Source organism: Dicentrarchus labrax, unplaced genomic scaffold, assembly GCF_905237075.1.
Source record: "Dicentrarchus labrax unplaced genomic scaffold, dlabrax2021, whole genome shotgun sequence".
NCBI lineage: Eukaryota > Metazoa > Chordata > Actinopteri > Moronidae > Dicentrarchus > Dicentrarchus labrax.
The window spans coordinates 2,887,625-2,902,036 of NW_026136708.1; the positions used below are offsets into that span (position 1 = coordinate 2,887,625).

The 14,412-nt window shown below is 39.3% G+C and overlaps 1 protein-coding gene across 1 annotated transcript; it reads right to left on the reverse strand.

Annotated features, from left to right (window-relative positions):
• Positions 1 to 7,897: 7,897 nt before the first annotated feature.
• Positions 7,898 to 13,362, reverse strand: LOC127367912 (transcription factor 24-like). Its single transcript, XM_051408158.1, has 5 exons — positions 13,334 to 13,362; positions 12,763 to 12,961; positions 11,746 to 11,877; positions 11,104 to 11,268; positions 7,898 to 10,360 (listed from the first exon to the last, which is right to left on the reverse strand). The coding sequence occupies exons 1-5, from the start codon at positions 13,360 to 13,362 to the stop codon at positions 10,220 to 10,222; spliced, it is 666 nt and encodes a 221-aa protein (XP_051264118.1). The 3' UTR covers positions 7,898 to 10,219.
• Positions 13,363 to 14,412: the final 1,050 nt, after the last annotated feature.

The window sequence follows — 14,412 nt, forward strand, 5'->3', positions numbered from 1 at the left end:
CACAAAGAAACCATCTTGGACCCTTTGTGGTGGACCTACTAGAGTTCCTGTAGGGCAGTAACTTATTTGAAGGTAAAGATAATTCAGTCGTCTCTGGTAATTTTGTATTTGAAATATCTTTGTAAGTGCCCGTCTTTTCTTGTTCCTTTTTTTCCCCTTATTTTGAAATTCAGATTGTTGTCAGTGCTAGTATGTGATTGGTTTGCGTAACAGTGTGTCATTTATATTAATATTATTGTCATGATTTTTTGGAATCACAGAATTCTTGACCATCACCATTTTAAGTCATCCATTGTCATTGTGTAAGAGGAGAGGTGGTGTGTGTGCAGTGTTTTGAGTCAGTACTGTCTGTTTTCATAGTGTGACTTACTATGTTTGTTCAGCTCGTAACGGCCAAACCAGCCTGACATGTTTCCAAAGAGTTTTTCGACAGTTTATGGAGAGTCCACATGAAGTACAAATGTTTACCTGCATCTCATCTAAACAGTCACCTTGCTCTATGCTAAAAACGAAGACATCCACGTCTCAGTTGCCTTACTTTGTCCTGTTCAAATTTGTTTGCCGGTGTTGTAAGTACATGCCAGACAATCAAGGTGACCCAGTTTAGCAGCTTAGCATGTCTAATTTATTTGAAACGGATTACGGACTCTCGAGACCACTAGATCCCCTGTCTGATGGAATGTCGAGCCCTTTTAAAACCCATGTCTGTAACAGAACCAACACCATCATCCTGATTCTCAAATACCTCAATTTATCCAAAGCATATAGAATATGAATTTGTTTTGTTTTTTACCAACAGAAGATATGTTTGAGATCACATTTGCACATTTTTGTAATTTCACAAAAAGCCTGAGCACATTTCATAAGCAGATATGTGGAATTCTATATGCAAAAACCATGAAATGTTTGTTTTTTATGAACGTCAGGCAGATATGGGAACGTTCACTGTTAGGATGTGATAGCATTTTTAACATCCTTTGCCTTAGACTGCATTCCACAGGAAATGTTGGCTCATGTTTTAGCATTACATCCCATAATATAGCCTGTACAGCCACAATTATCCCAACATTTGAATGGCTCCTAGATTTTTTTAAACCATTTTAAAATCACATGTGATAATGTGTAACTTTATTTAGGATTGCATAGTAGTGAATCCCTCTCCCTCATACCTGAAATTACTTGAAGTGTGTGCCTGTAATGTTACCTCAATGATATGCAGATAAGCCCCCTTTTATATATGTGAGGGAACATAATTCAAGTGCTGATATGTTATTGCTGTTAAATATGTCCTTTATACACTCAGACTGGGTGGAGCACTGTGATACTAATGAACACTAACACCTAATAAAGCACAATGATGTCAGTAAGAATCTGACTGTAGCCATCAGTTGGTGTAAAGCAGCTTAGTTTCAGTGGTCAATGTGTTGATTTTAATGATAACAACTTGAGGTCCTCTACAAGTGTCATACGTCCTCATTGTATTGATTAGTGGCCTTTTACCAGTGAATCAGTTTGGGCCGCACAGTAACACAGTTGAGAAGATGGTTTGCGAAAGAAAAAGCGTGGCACTTAGTAATTTCCAACAACAATAAATATTGTTTTAAACAATATTTATTATATTTGTTCTCCCATCCACAAGAATTCTTCTTGTTATGCATTCCAAAAAACAAACAAACCCATAAGCACTGAAGTCGAGATGACTTCTCTGCTTTGGCTGTGCCTTCATTTTGTGATTTTTTTATTTTTATTTATTTAAACATAGTTTTTACGGAAGCCCTGAAAGGCAAGTGAAACATTTTCTTTTCTCATGATCGAATTGGTTTTCACCTGTTAAAATGGGTTTATTTCTCTTTATCTGTGAAAACATGAAAAAAAGATCAGGGTAGAAAAAAAATTACTTATTTTCTCGAAAAAAATCTGTGAAACCAGTAAAACAAAACTATTTTTTTCCACCTGTCGATCACAAGGTGGGAAAACAATTGCTTAGAAAAATGATGTAAAAAAATTCACCTTTCACAGATGAAAACATTTTTAAAACCTTATCATGAGAAAAATGTAAAAAAAAAAAAACCCTTGGCTTTCAGGGCTTCCATAAGTTTTCATACAGGATATTCCCCTGAATATGGACTCAGTCCCAAACAACTGTAGTGGACCAAACCCAGATTTCTGAATGAATAAATGAATCCTGTATCCCATGATATGGTGGGGAGAAACAGTCCTGGTGATGGAGTGTGAAACAGAAGTGGTGCATTCACCTTTTAAATTCAGTGAAAAGCTAATCTGACTAAATCTATTGACATGTTTCACTGTTGTTGGATGTATGACTATTAGATTTAAAGGTTAAATGTAATTGAATTGAGATGTTATTAAAATGATGACAAATTCATTAATGTCAGCTGTTTTATGTTTACTGTAAAAAAGAAGTGGTGATGTTTTTGTGCCACCTAGTGGGAAAGATGTTAACTTGCCCTCCTAGTAACTAAAGTATCAGCTAAAATAGGAAAATGTGATGAGATGTTTTTTTTTTATGTGATTTGTTTTCTGTAGCTCTGAACAGTCTCTTACAGCTGCAGTAGGTAACCTTAATAACCTTCAAAAATAACTTTCTGTCATATTTGCTGAAACTTTTACTGTAGCCTGACAGTCGTACATGAGACAAAAGAAAACAACCAATCAGGGCCAAGAAAGACACTTAAGAGGCTTGAAGATAGCTCAGCCTAAATCCCAGTGTCAGTATTTGACAACCTGGAATGAGACTCAACAATCAAACAATCAACTGTCTATCTCTGATTGGATTGATTTTTGTGGATTCTTACAAATGCCATTAGGAGCACTAGGAGGAGCCAAAGGAACCTGATTTTTTCATAGATTATCCGTTTCATGTACTACTGTCAGGATATAATAAAGTTTCAGCAAATATGACAAAACGTTACATACTGACATATTGAAGAAGTTCGCTACTTCAGCTTTAAAGGATTGCTTTCAGCCAGCCAGGGTGGTACTACTCTGAAGACAGATATTCACTGGTAAACATTATTCAGCATTATATACAAGCCATAATATCCTGAATGAGCTGCATGAGCATATGTTACTGCTCCAAAAACTGCTGTAAAAGTGTTCATATAATTAATTCACAGGTCTTACAAGCATTACTATACAAATACAGGAAATCTAAATATAAATGGTTGGCTGATAATGTTAATAAATTATGCTATAACTCCATTTATTGGATTTGTCTTATTTGCAGAACACATCTGCTGCAAAGTTGACTGAAATAATACTAAATACCAAGGTCAAAGATCAAGTTACTAAAAGTTAAGTTACATTTTAAGTTAAAACTGAATTAAAGGCGAACACCCTGGATGGAGGGAAAGGTTTGTATGAATAAAAAAACCTCCATGCTGGTGGAATGGGGCTGATGGGCTTGTGATTATACCAGGTTTCAGAATGAATTTGCTATCAACATTTTGGCGTTTAAAATGAAAGCTTTCCCTAATCCTCTGCTGCAAGTCAGGATATCTGGAAATGCTCCTCTTCGGTTGGATGTTTTGAGAAACCAGAATGTTCCTCCTCAGTCAGTGGCTGTCTGATCCCACGGGAAAGTCTTATCCTTTCCCCCACATGTAACCCCTGTTTGGTCAGAGTGACTGTTTCCCTGTTGGTGTCATCTATAGGATCCCCCAAACTGATACACAACCGTAAGCAAACCCATATTTGATACGGGATTAGGCAGATTTACAGGGAAGAGTGTGAAACCTTTCCACAGAACAAGTTAGTTAGTTAGAACCCCTGAACTGTTTTATTTCCAAATTTTCAGAAATGTTTCCAAATTAATAATGTGATTTTTAACACACTATTAATTTGACAGCATTTTACACCACATTGGGGTGGCTGCTGGGGTAGCTAGGCCTTTTCTGGTTTCTGCCTGAATGGCACAATGTGTCATTTTCTCTTCAATTAGTTTGAATCAAATAACCATTTATAATGATACAAACCATCACACAAGTATTATAGCACCCACATTCTCCAAAAAAGCATCATCATGTTCTCAATACACAAAACATATCGTCCTGAGGGTGTGATCACATGATTTACACCGCCTGATGATGACGTGGGCATGAGATTTCTGTATATCAGAGCCGGGAAAGATTGGCAACATTACCAGGTTGCCAAATACCGATGCTGGGAACGAGACTCAACAGTCAACTATCTTTAAGCCTCCAACCCAAAGTGTCTTTATATCTGTCTCGGCTCTGATTGGTTGTTTTCGTTCAGGCCCACCGGATTCTTGCAAATACCATTAGGAGCACTAGGAGGAGTCAGAGGAACCAGATTTTTTCACAGATTATCTGTCTCATGTACAACTGTCAGGATATAGTGAAAGTTTCAGAAAATATGACAAAATGTTATTATCATAAAAGTAACCTAGTGCAGCTTTATTTTACCAGAGTAACATCATTTCATTTAGAGAAATAATCTTATCACAGACTGATCAAAAATTATTTATTTCTAACATTAGTTTTGTTCAGCAAGTGGAGTCAATTTGTCACCACTCACTTTTTTCCCTTTTCTTTGCCCCTTTCACCTTCATCTCTCCCTCTGTTGTCCTCTTGTCCTTGTCTCTTATTCTTTCCATATTTATTTTTTTCACAGTCCAGCTCTCTCTTCCTCTTCATCCTTCTCTCAAGTCATCCTCCTCCCTCTCGCTGTCATCCGCTCCCTCGACTTAAACCCAGTTCCAGCACAGGCCCGGGCCAAAGCAGGGGGAGTGTGGCCTCAGAGCTCCATAAATCCAGCATGTAACCAGCGTGTACCGGCCATAATGAGCAGGAGATAGTGAAAATATGTTGATTATCTCCCAACATGAGACGATGAGCGGGCAGTTTGGATACACACTCTCTTGAAGCTGTTCCAGTGGCATAAATAGCTGTCTTTACACACATACACACTTTAAAGGCACCTGTGACTGTTATATGTTCTGATATAATGTATATATTACATTATATCAGAATCTGAAGGCACGTTGAGCAATTTATTTTTCTGATTAACCAGAACTTCCGTGAATAATGGAGTATTTAATCCATATTGTATTTGAAAGGAATATTTGGCACTAAAAATGATATATTGCATAGAGTGGGGCCTTTTGGTCCAGCTGTGTTATCCACCCAACTGAAGTTGTTCCTGGTTATACTGGCTGGGTTAGTGTTCTTCGATGGCTCTGCAATGGTCCATGAGCGACACCTTGTTTAAAGTCAACGCAGATGCCAAGTTAAGGCTGCATTTAGTTAATGCTAGGTTTGTCTTATGCAGAAGACTAAAACATAGGATCATCATAGGAAAAACATCTGACATAAATTAAAGCTGCTATTATATTCCATTTTTGACAATAGATCATTCAGAATGTTACACACTGGAACTTTAAAGACATGGATCTAGGAAAGTTCTCTCTTTGCAATGTTTTTTCATTTCATTTTTTCCAGCAAAAACTTCCATAAGCCTTTTAAAGATGAATAAATACAGTATTTTCTTTCGACACATACATGTGCAAAGTTTGCACAGTGAGCCAGCTGCGAGCCTGGTCCTGGTTCTCATTTGACCTTAGTCTCTCTTGCAGTTGCTTTACCAAACTGTCTGGCTTCTCCTATCCTTCTGTAACCTCTGCCTTAGTAGCCAGACTCCAAGCAGCTCCAAATTAGTCATAACTACAAGGGAAATCGGGGGCAGCAGCCCCCTCCTGCCCCCTCTCTGGACAGATTTATAGACCTAGCCTTGAACGCTGATCTGTTGCTCGTGGAGCTGAGCCCATCTTCTTCCAGGGGAAATTATTTTAGTTGGTCTGAGCTCTCATCTGTTGTAGGCCTCTCCGATCCGCCCCACAAACATATCTACATGACTTATTGGATTGGATGTCAGTGCTGAGCTCTCATCGCTGCTAATACAGTGTTATCACACAGCAACAAAATATGATAATTAGTGAATTATAGTTTGAGATACAGGAACTACAAATACTGTGAAAAAAGGACACTGGAGTCTTTTTTTTCAGCCAGTCAAACTGTGCTAATATTTAGCTTTAGGATTTACTTATTTTACTTTTAACTAAACTTACTTTTGAGCTATAAATACACAAAATATCAATGTTTGTGGGGGATTTCATGATAACGCAAGCTAATGTAAAAGAATTTGAGATCTTGAATTCAGAATTTTCAAAAAGTGGTGCATGTAGATAAACAGTATCATATCACAACAAAATGCATGCATGTGGACAAAATGTGAGTTTCCTCAAAAAAAAAAGAATGCAACCAAATAATCAATTCATGATTTCATGATTACTGAAAATCTGCATAGATGTAGTTTAAATATGTAGGCATCAATTTGGACATTAGGTTTTTAATTGTTTATCAGTCCACAAAGTGTTGAGCTAGAACTATGCAACATCTGGACTGTGACATTTCTAATGCTGGTTAACGTCATTATGAAATTAGTTTGCAAACTTCTCCAACACTACCCCGTGATTTAATCCAGTCGTTTCCTAACGTGGGGATCGGGACCTAGCTAGAAAACTAAAAAAATATACACAGCAGGCCTATATTTCAGCACTCATTTCATTCATTTCCAAAAGAAAAGTAAATAAATAATACATTTATTTAAAGGTCTCATAGAACAATGGCCAAGAGTCAGGGACAATAAAACACTAAATTTGTCAAAAAATAAGCCTATTAAGTCTTTATGATTGTTAAAAATAATCCAAAAATACATCATACAGGAAGAGAATTGTATAAAAGTTCCCTGAACGGGAAATAATCTGCTCAAAATGAATCCAAATCACTCGTTTTATACAAACTACTTGAGGTTAGAGTTCACTGTTTGGGTTCATTGTACAGTTCTTAATACAATATTAAAATAACTTGTCAGTTTACTAAATGACAGAAAAGGGGTCCCTTAAGAAAAAGGGTTGGGAACCAGTTATTTAATTAATGTAAATGCTCATTCAAAGTTGACTTCATCAAAGTTATCATCCAGATTAAATAACATGCTAGTTTTATGAATAAGGTGTTTTCTGTGAGTAATTCTAACCTGCCAGTTGTCCTGAACTTTGCTGAATGACCAAAGTGTGTTCATTCATTCAGAACTCCTGAGCAAAATACAATCAGGATTATTTTCATTTTATTTAAAGATCCAGGGGGGGTTATTGACAGAATATGGCAGAAATGGAATGTAATATTCAATCTACAGAGGAAGCGCCCTATTTATACAGCCAGTGTTTGGTTTGTCCATTCTGGGCTACTGTAGAAACATGGCGGTTCAACATGGCAGACTCCATGGAAGGTGTCCTGTGGCATCTCTAGATAAAACGTCTCATTCTAAGGTAACAAAACACAACGACTCCTATATTCAGGTGATTATATACTAATGAGAAACATACCTATGAATATTATATTCCATTCCTGACAATAGATCATCCTGAACGTTACACACTGGACCTTTCTTTAAGAGCTGCAACAGGCTCTAACTTCCCACTCAGGTTGAATGTAACCACTGGGATTTTTTCTGCATCTACGATGTCTGTCGAATATGTGATGAACCAACACCAGAGCTGTTGTTGCAGATGGTGTTTTACTTAAAGTAAAAGGTTACATTCTGTGGCAGAGTTGTAATGAGAACTAAGTGGTCATTACAGCAAAGATATGGAGGATTCAGACAGCAGCTGTGTTCCCACAACAATCCCTCCCTCACTACTCATCTGTCTGTCCGTCCTTCCACTCCCACACACACACACACACACACACACACACACACACACACACACACACACACACACACACACACACACACACACACACACACACAAACACACTGACTTCATGCGATACCACAAACATCTAAATAAAAAGCGTCAGACAATAACAAAGATACATTTTATTCTTTTTAAAAGAGCACACGGGTGCCTGAGCTCGTCCATACGGTGAAAGTAACATCTGAAACAAATAATATAAAACACTGTACAAGCTTTAATTCAAGATAATAGGTTACACACTGTTCCTCCATGTAGTGATTTGTGGTGTAATTAGTCAAACGAAGCAGCCTTTTCATTTCCTCGCATTAAACCTGCTGCTCACAACCTGCTGTCTAATGCTCAGATAATAATGGAATATTTCCAGCAACGGTCGCTGTGTATATTAACCCTGTATCTGAACCTGTGTGTGTTCTCTTAGTTTGATACTGGCAGGGAAAAACAACTTTTTTCAAGGCTTTTGCAAATACACGCGACAAACTAGTAGATCCTGACCGATATCACTTGGCCAATGTTATCAGCCAAAATTGGCCTACCACAGACATATGGGTATTGACATGTTATCCAATATGCACCAATTATAAACCTTTAAATGTTTTTTTCTGGTATATAACACAAAAAATAATGCGTGCGGTAATATACTGGTGTCACTGCAAGGTTCGTCCAGCATAGTGCACTGGGATTTACAACACTGTGGCAAGGACCACAGAGTTAAGCCCTATTCACACGAGACTAATATTACCTGGGGACCTCATGTGATTTAGTAATTACCCCACCACATCTGTGTTTCGTGCGGCGCATTCGCACGGGATAAGCGAAGTCTGTGTTTTAACTCGAATTTACTGACATTATCCCCCGGATATGATGTCAAGGCTCTGCGTAACCTATGTGTAATAGTCTGTTACTGATCTGACGTTACCTTTGCTGGTACCGTCGGGCCCAAGGAGCACCGTGCACTCCTCTATGCTGCCGAACGGCTCAAACATCTTTCTCACATCAGTGTCTGTCTGCTGTTTTCCCAGCATGCCCACAAACATCAAAATGTTGTCAAAACTTTCATTTATAATTGCCAACGCAGCCTCCATAATTCTCAACCGGGAAAAAGGCAGAAAAAAGGCTCGGAAAACACAAAAAACCTTAAAAAAAACAAAAAGCGACCCCAAATCACAGAGATGCTGATTCGCACAGGGTTAACATCACAGACGACCTCCGCAATTATTACAAATTACTAGAGGTCCCCAGGTAATACTAGTCCCGTGCGAATAGGGCTTTAGAGAGGAGAAGCAGCTCTCAGCGTTTAACCAACTAAAATTGGTTGAGAAAGTATGTGTTAAATTATTTAACACATAAAATAATATTTAAAGTCCCCTCCAGTCAGAAATCAGTGTTTCTTCTTGTTCCTACAGCGTGCTGTCTTAATACTGTCTGTGCAGAGTTTGACTCTAGAAGGATGTTTTCACATTCATCTGCTGAAAGTGGAAAGTTTCTCTGTGCTCATTGAAAAGCTGATTTTAAGGGGCGGGGCCTACCAGCAGGATTTGTGACATCACAAATAGTTTGGAGTCAGTCCTGGTCCAGTATGCAACTTATACAGTGTGATCCACCAGTGCACATCCACTGAGAATGGACTTTACAGTGAAGTAGGAGACATCTTGTGTCCAGCAGGAAAACATTTTCCTATTCAGAGATTCTGGAAGTTTTAATGAGGTAGAAGGAGGAGATTCTTGTATAAGAATATGAATGTGGAAATTATATGTTTTTTGTGGGAAAAAAACATATCAGACACAGACATTATTGTTCCAAGAAGACTATTTGTATACATGTCTTAATACATGTCTGGAGGGGATCTTAAATATTCTTTATTAAAGGTATTTGTTTAAGAAAGCAGCCTTCTGAATACCTTTGTATAGTCATATCGGTGCACGACCCACATAGAAAAGGTCCACTTTCATTCCAGCTTAATCATTGAATGAATAATTATTGGTAATCTGTGAATCTTTTCCCCTCTAAAATCAAAAATCCCATATCGGTCAGGTTCTACAAACTAGTCAGAGGCAACAAAAATAAGCTGTTTTCTGTTTAATCAGGGCATGTAAGGCAAATCTGCCTTCACTCCCAACAACCAGAGCTAAAAATGGCTACTGTCCTTGTAGCTGCAGGTTAATTTAAGCCCTGTCCTTCATTATTAGATAAACCAAAAACTGCAAGAATGTATGTTTTATCATCCATCCAAAGTGTTCAAAATTGTGCCTTTCATTTTACTTTTGGGGGTCTAAAAGGTTTGATTTTAGTTTCTGCTTTGCTTGAGCAAACTAATCAATTGCTTTCCATCAGTGATCTCTGTCTCCAGAGAAGTAGATGTAGCTACATGGCTGTGTAACACTGGAGATAAGAGACAGGGTGAAAGTTATGTCCCATCTTTTACTATCACTCTTTGTCTGCTTCGTCTGAGGTGGGGGTCAGTGGGTGTGTCCCATCCCGTACAGGTGGAGGCATCTGATTGGCTGGGACTCCTGATAGCAGCTCTCCCATGCTGCCGCAGTAGAGCAGGGAACGCATGGGCCACTTCTGAGGAGAGAGATAGCACACTGAGTTAACTCTTCATGCTAATATGGTTGGCACTAACAGTTGAGGTGAGCAAACTAGTCAAAACTCATCTGGATGAATGTAACAATATGAAACATTACAGTTTTACAAGAGCAAAGTATGGTCCACAGTGAATGGTTGTGGGGGGTGGAACACGAACATCCTGTTTTTGTCCCCATTACTTTTATTGTTCAGTTTGATTTTCTTATTAAAGTCTCTCTGAACATTGTCCTGATTATCCAGCTGCCATAATCCAGATGTGAACAGATGTGAGCAGATAAAAACGTTGATACACTCATCTGAGTCTCTTTCAGTTATTAAATAAAAAAATGTAGTTTATTGAGTTTTAACAAATTTAAAAAAAGTCCAACAGTTCAATAGCCAATGTAACTACACAGAAAATAAATACTGGGAGCTCAGACCTTAACCAGCAGCAGCCATGTTTTGTTTTAAAATTAGATAGCTATTGACAGGTAATATTAGTGGTTTTATGTGCCTATTATTCGCTAAACTTAGCTACTTTTTAAAAGTAATATTAGTGGTTTTATGTACTTTTGTTTAGCTAAAATTATCTAGTTATCTGAAGGTAATATTAATGGTTTTATATACTTATGGTTAGCTAAAATTATCTAGTTATCTAAAGGTAATATCATTTGTGTATCCAGCAGGTCATGTCTAACATTCAGTAAAATAACAAGCAGTAAGCTGTCGGTTCCTGTCCTTACCTTAACAGGATGCAGGTATCCACCCGGCCTCGACGGCAGGGTGTGCTCAGCCAGCATCCCTCCCTGGTCCAGGGTCTCTGTTAGGTAAGCTATGTAGTTAGTAGCCAGAACCAGAACATCCAGCTTGGACAGTTTAGTGTCTGGTGGGACTGAGGGAAGAGCAGCCTGAGGACAGAGGAGGAAGGAGGACAGACAGCTCTCTTTCAACTCTCTCTACCGGACTGCATTAGTTCATATCAGTTCAAAAGGATTTTGCACATAACACAAATATGCTTGTCAAATCTGAAACTGAGACCTTCGACACAGCTGAAGTTTTCAATATCTTTGGTTGATTAAAATGAAAATGAACGGATTAACATGCAGGCCTAGTTTTAAGAGGTTTTTTTTGTCTCTTTAATAAATCAACAACAATGTGTGCTGCATATAATAAGCCAGGGTGGGATGTGTGGCCCAGTAATTAGACTGATTATCCTTCACAGGTCTTTGAAAAAGTGACTGAATCTGCTCCTGAACCACCACAGAGAACACAGAAGATGTAGGCAGAACATAAAATGTCTTTTTTAGGTTAAATACAGTTATTAGCTTAAGGTGGTCAGGTTTTACATAATTACTTCACTCATTAATTCATAAAGTGTAGTGTACCTGCAGGCTGTGGAAGGCCTGTCGCAAGTTTCGTACACGGCTCCTCTCTCTCGCTGCGTTTTCGGGGGAGTGCTGACCCCTCAGTGTCCTGGACTGGACAGCAGACCCACCACAACCAGACACAGACTGCACCTGTAGTGGAGGACGTGTTTAGAGCCTGAGATTTCTGCATGACAGCAAAATAAAAATGTTTCATTTCATTCTTTCATTAGTCATTTATATGTGTACTACATACACACTTAACAAAATAATTTTTACTAACATGTATGGAACTAAAATACGCTTTTGGAAATGATGTCATAAATTATGAAGAAAATGGATAACTTGGGCTTGTAGTTATTAGATACTTTTAAGTTTTTTAGTCTTCTGAAGTAATTTATACTGCGAGGGATTACTAGAGAATAAACTGCGTTATGTTGATGCTGTTTCTTTAGTGTATGTTTAAAAATAGAGAAAAGATAGATAGAGAGGAGTGCATTTTACCTGTTAGAATTTATCTGGACTGCTACATGTGTGTCCACACAAAACAGGCAAAAACAAGGACAAATCAGTTTCAGTCATGCATCATCCACAGGTCATCTATTTAATGTTTCCATCAAATGAAAAAGGGATCTTAAACTCCACTATACTTGTTGGCACTCATCTTCAACTTTCCACATCAGACTCATAAGTTAGCGGTATGGAGCCTTACCTTGTCGAATTACCAGAAATTTCAACTTTTTAAATCATAACCATGGAATGATAAAGGATAGATTCCTCCATCTTCCACACATGCTGCTACAGTCTAATAACCTGCGAATCAGTCTGTGGGAAATATGTCCCATAATTTTCCTCTGAGATTACATTTGACTGGTTTTATGAACAAAACAAACTTCAAGCGAGCAGTTTCTATGGTTTCCTGGTATGTTCAAATTGTGACGAAGGTTGTGCAACATCCCTCTGGCGGCTCAGAATTAGCCAAATCTGTCTTAGGAACCAGGGGGATGCTTGAGTTTCAGACTATGAATTCAGACTCACCCACTTCCTCGGCTGGCGGCTGCTACGTACGCTCTGCCTGTGTCCGTGCAGGGACGCCGGGCTGGCGGCTGCACAGGGCCGCTGCATCTGCGCCTGTACTGTGGAGCTGGAGACCAGCTGGTGGCTCGCCGCAACCGACATGAGACCTTCCAGAGGATTCACCGCCATGGATGCTGCCAAAGCGCTGCAGCAGACTCTCCTGAAGACTTAAGAACTTATTTCACTTTGGTTCAGTCTATTTTCATTGGCTGGATGGAGGTTTGCTTCGTTGGTTTGTTGTATCTTCCACTAAGTGCTTTGGTAAATACTGAACACGCAGTCTGAGGTCATCTTTCCATCTAATCTGAAAGCATCTTAAAAAATAGATAAAAAAATACTGGCTCTGGAACAGCTGAAATCACTCATCTGATCTCGAGAAAAGTATAAACGAATCTATTCTGTGTTCATTTTCTCTGTAGCTGCTGAGGTCTGTTCAAGCATCTTCAAGCTCCTTCCCAGAGTTCACCAGGGCTCTGTGGAACCCCGAGTCCCACCCACACCCCTAAACAACTGGTATAAACCCCACAATCACCGTCTGCCTCTCTGTGCATCACTGTCCATCGAGAGAATCCCTCCCAGTCTGACTCTCTCTCTCTCTCTCTCTCTGCTTGTTTCCTTATCGGGTGAGGTAATGTGGGGAACTTCATGCGGTCCTTATCTCAGCCGCCCGGTCGTCCCGATCCTCCCCTGGCTGTTTGGCTGCCAAGAAAGAGCAGGCAGGCAGGCAGTCAGGCCTGGAGGAGTGCATCACTTGGAGGATGTGCTGAGCCAGGGCACTCGGGCGGCGGCGGCGGGGGGGCTTGGGAAACTCACAGTTCAGCTAACAACTGGACAGCAGTGGGATTGGGAGCTTGGAGCAGTATGACATTGAATATTACCAAAGAGGGGCCGAAGTGCATTTTGTATATTCAGGGCATCCCAGCATCAACCTCATCATGTTAGAATGAAGAGAACAATCTGATTCACTTCCACAGGCAATTTTTGAATGTCCATTTAAGTCCTAGATTTTCACTTGCCCATGTTACAGATATCAAGTTTCATTAAAGCTTATGTTTGTTACTATTGCAAGCTAACTTGCTATATGGTTAGTTAACTTAAGGGTGCTGTAAGTAAATTTGGCATTTTGCCTAACTTCCTGTCCGTTCTTGCAGTTCACACTCCCCTCGTCACCACACTGAAATTCTGCTGCCTGCACTTAAGGACCGCCTCTTTGTGGAGTTCTCTCTCCTGATTGGATAAAGTTGAAACGGGATACCAGGTAATGTATTCTCGGTTTACTGCAGGAAGGAGGGACTGGGAGACCCATGTTACTGACTGAACACTTTTTATCAGTGATGGCTGTTAGAATACAGAGCTATTAAACAAAAACAGACTCGCAATACAGCGCCTTCAAAAGACTGCATCTGTAAACCCCTCACATTGGTATCAACCTAGACGTTCTCCAATTGTCGGGAGGGATGGATCTGAGGTAAATCGGGACAAAACCCCTTTAGTCTGAGCCCGGCTTAAGTCTTTATCTATGCTCCCACTTTTTGAGACACATTCTTTTTTCCTAAGCTCTACATTGGTAATCCTTCATCTCATTTCACTATGGCCACAAGTCAGACTTTA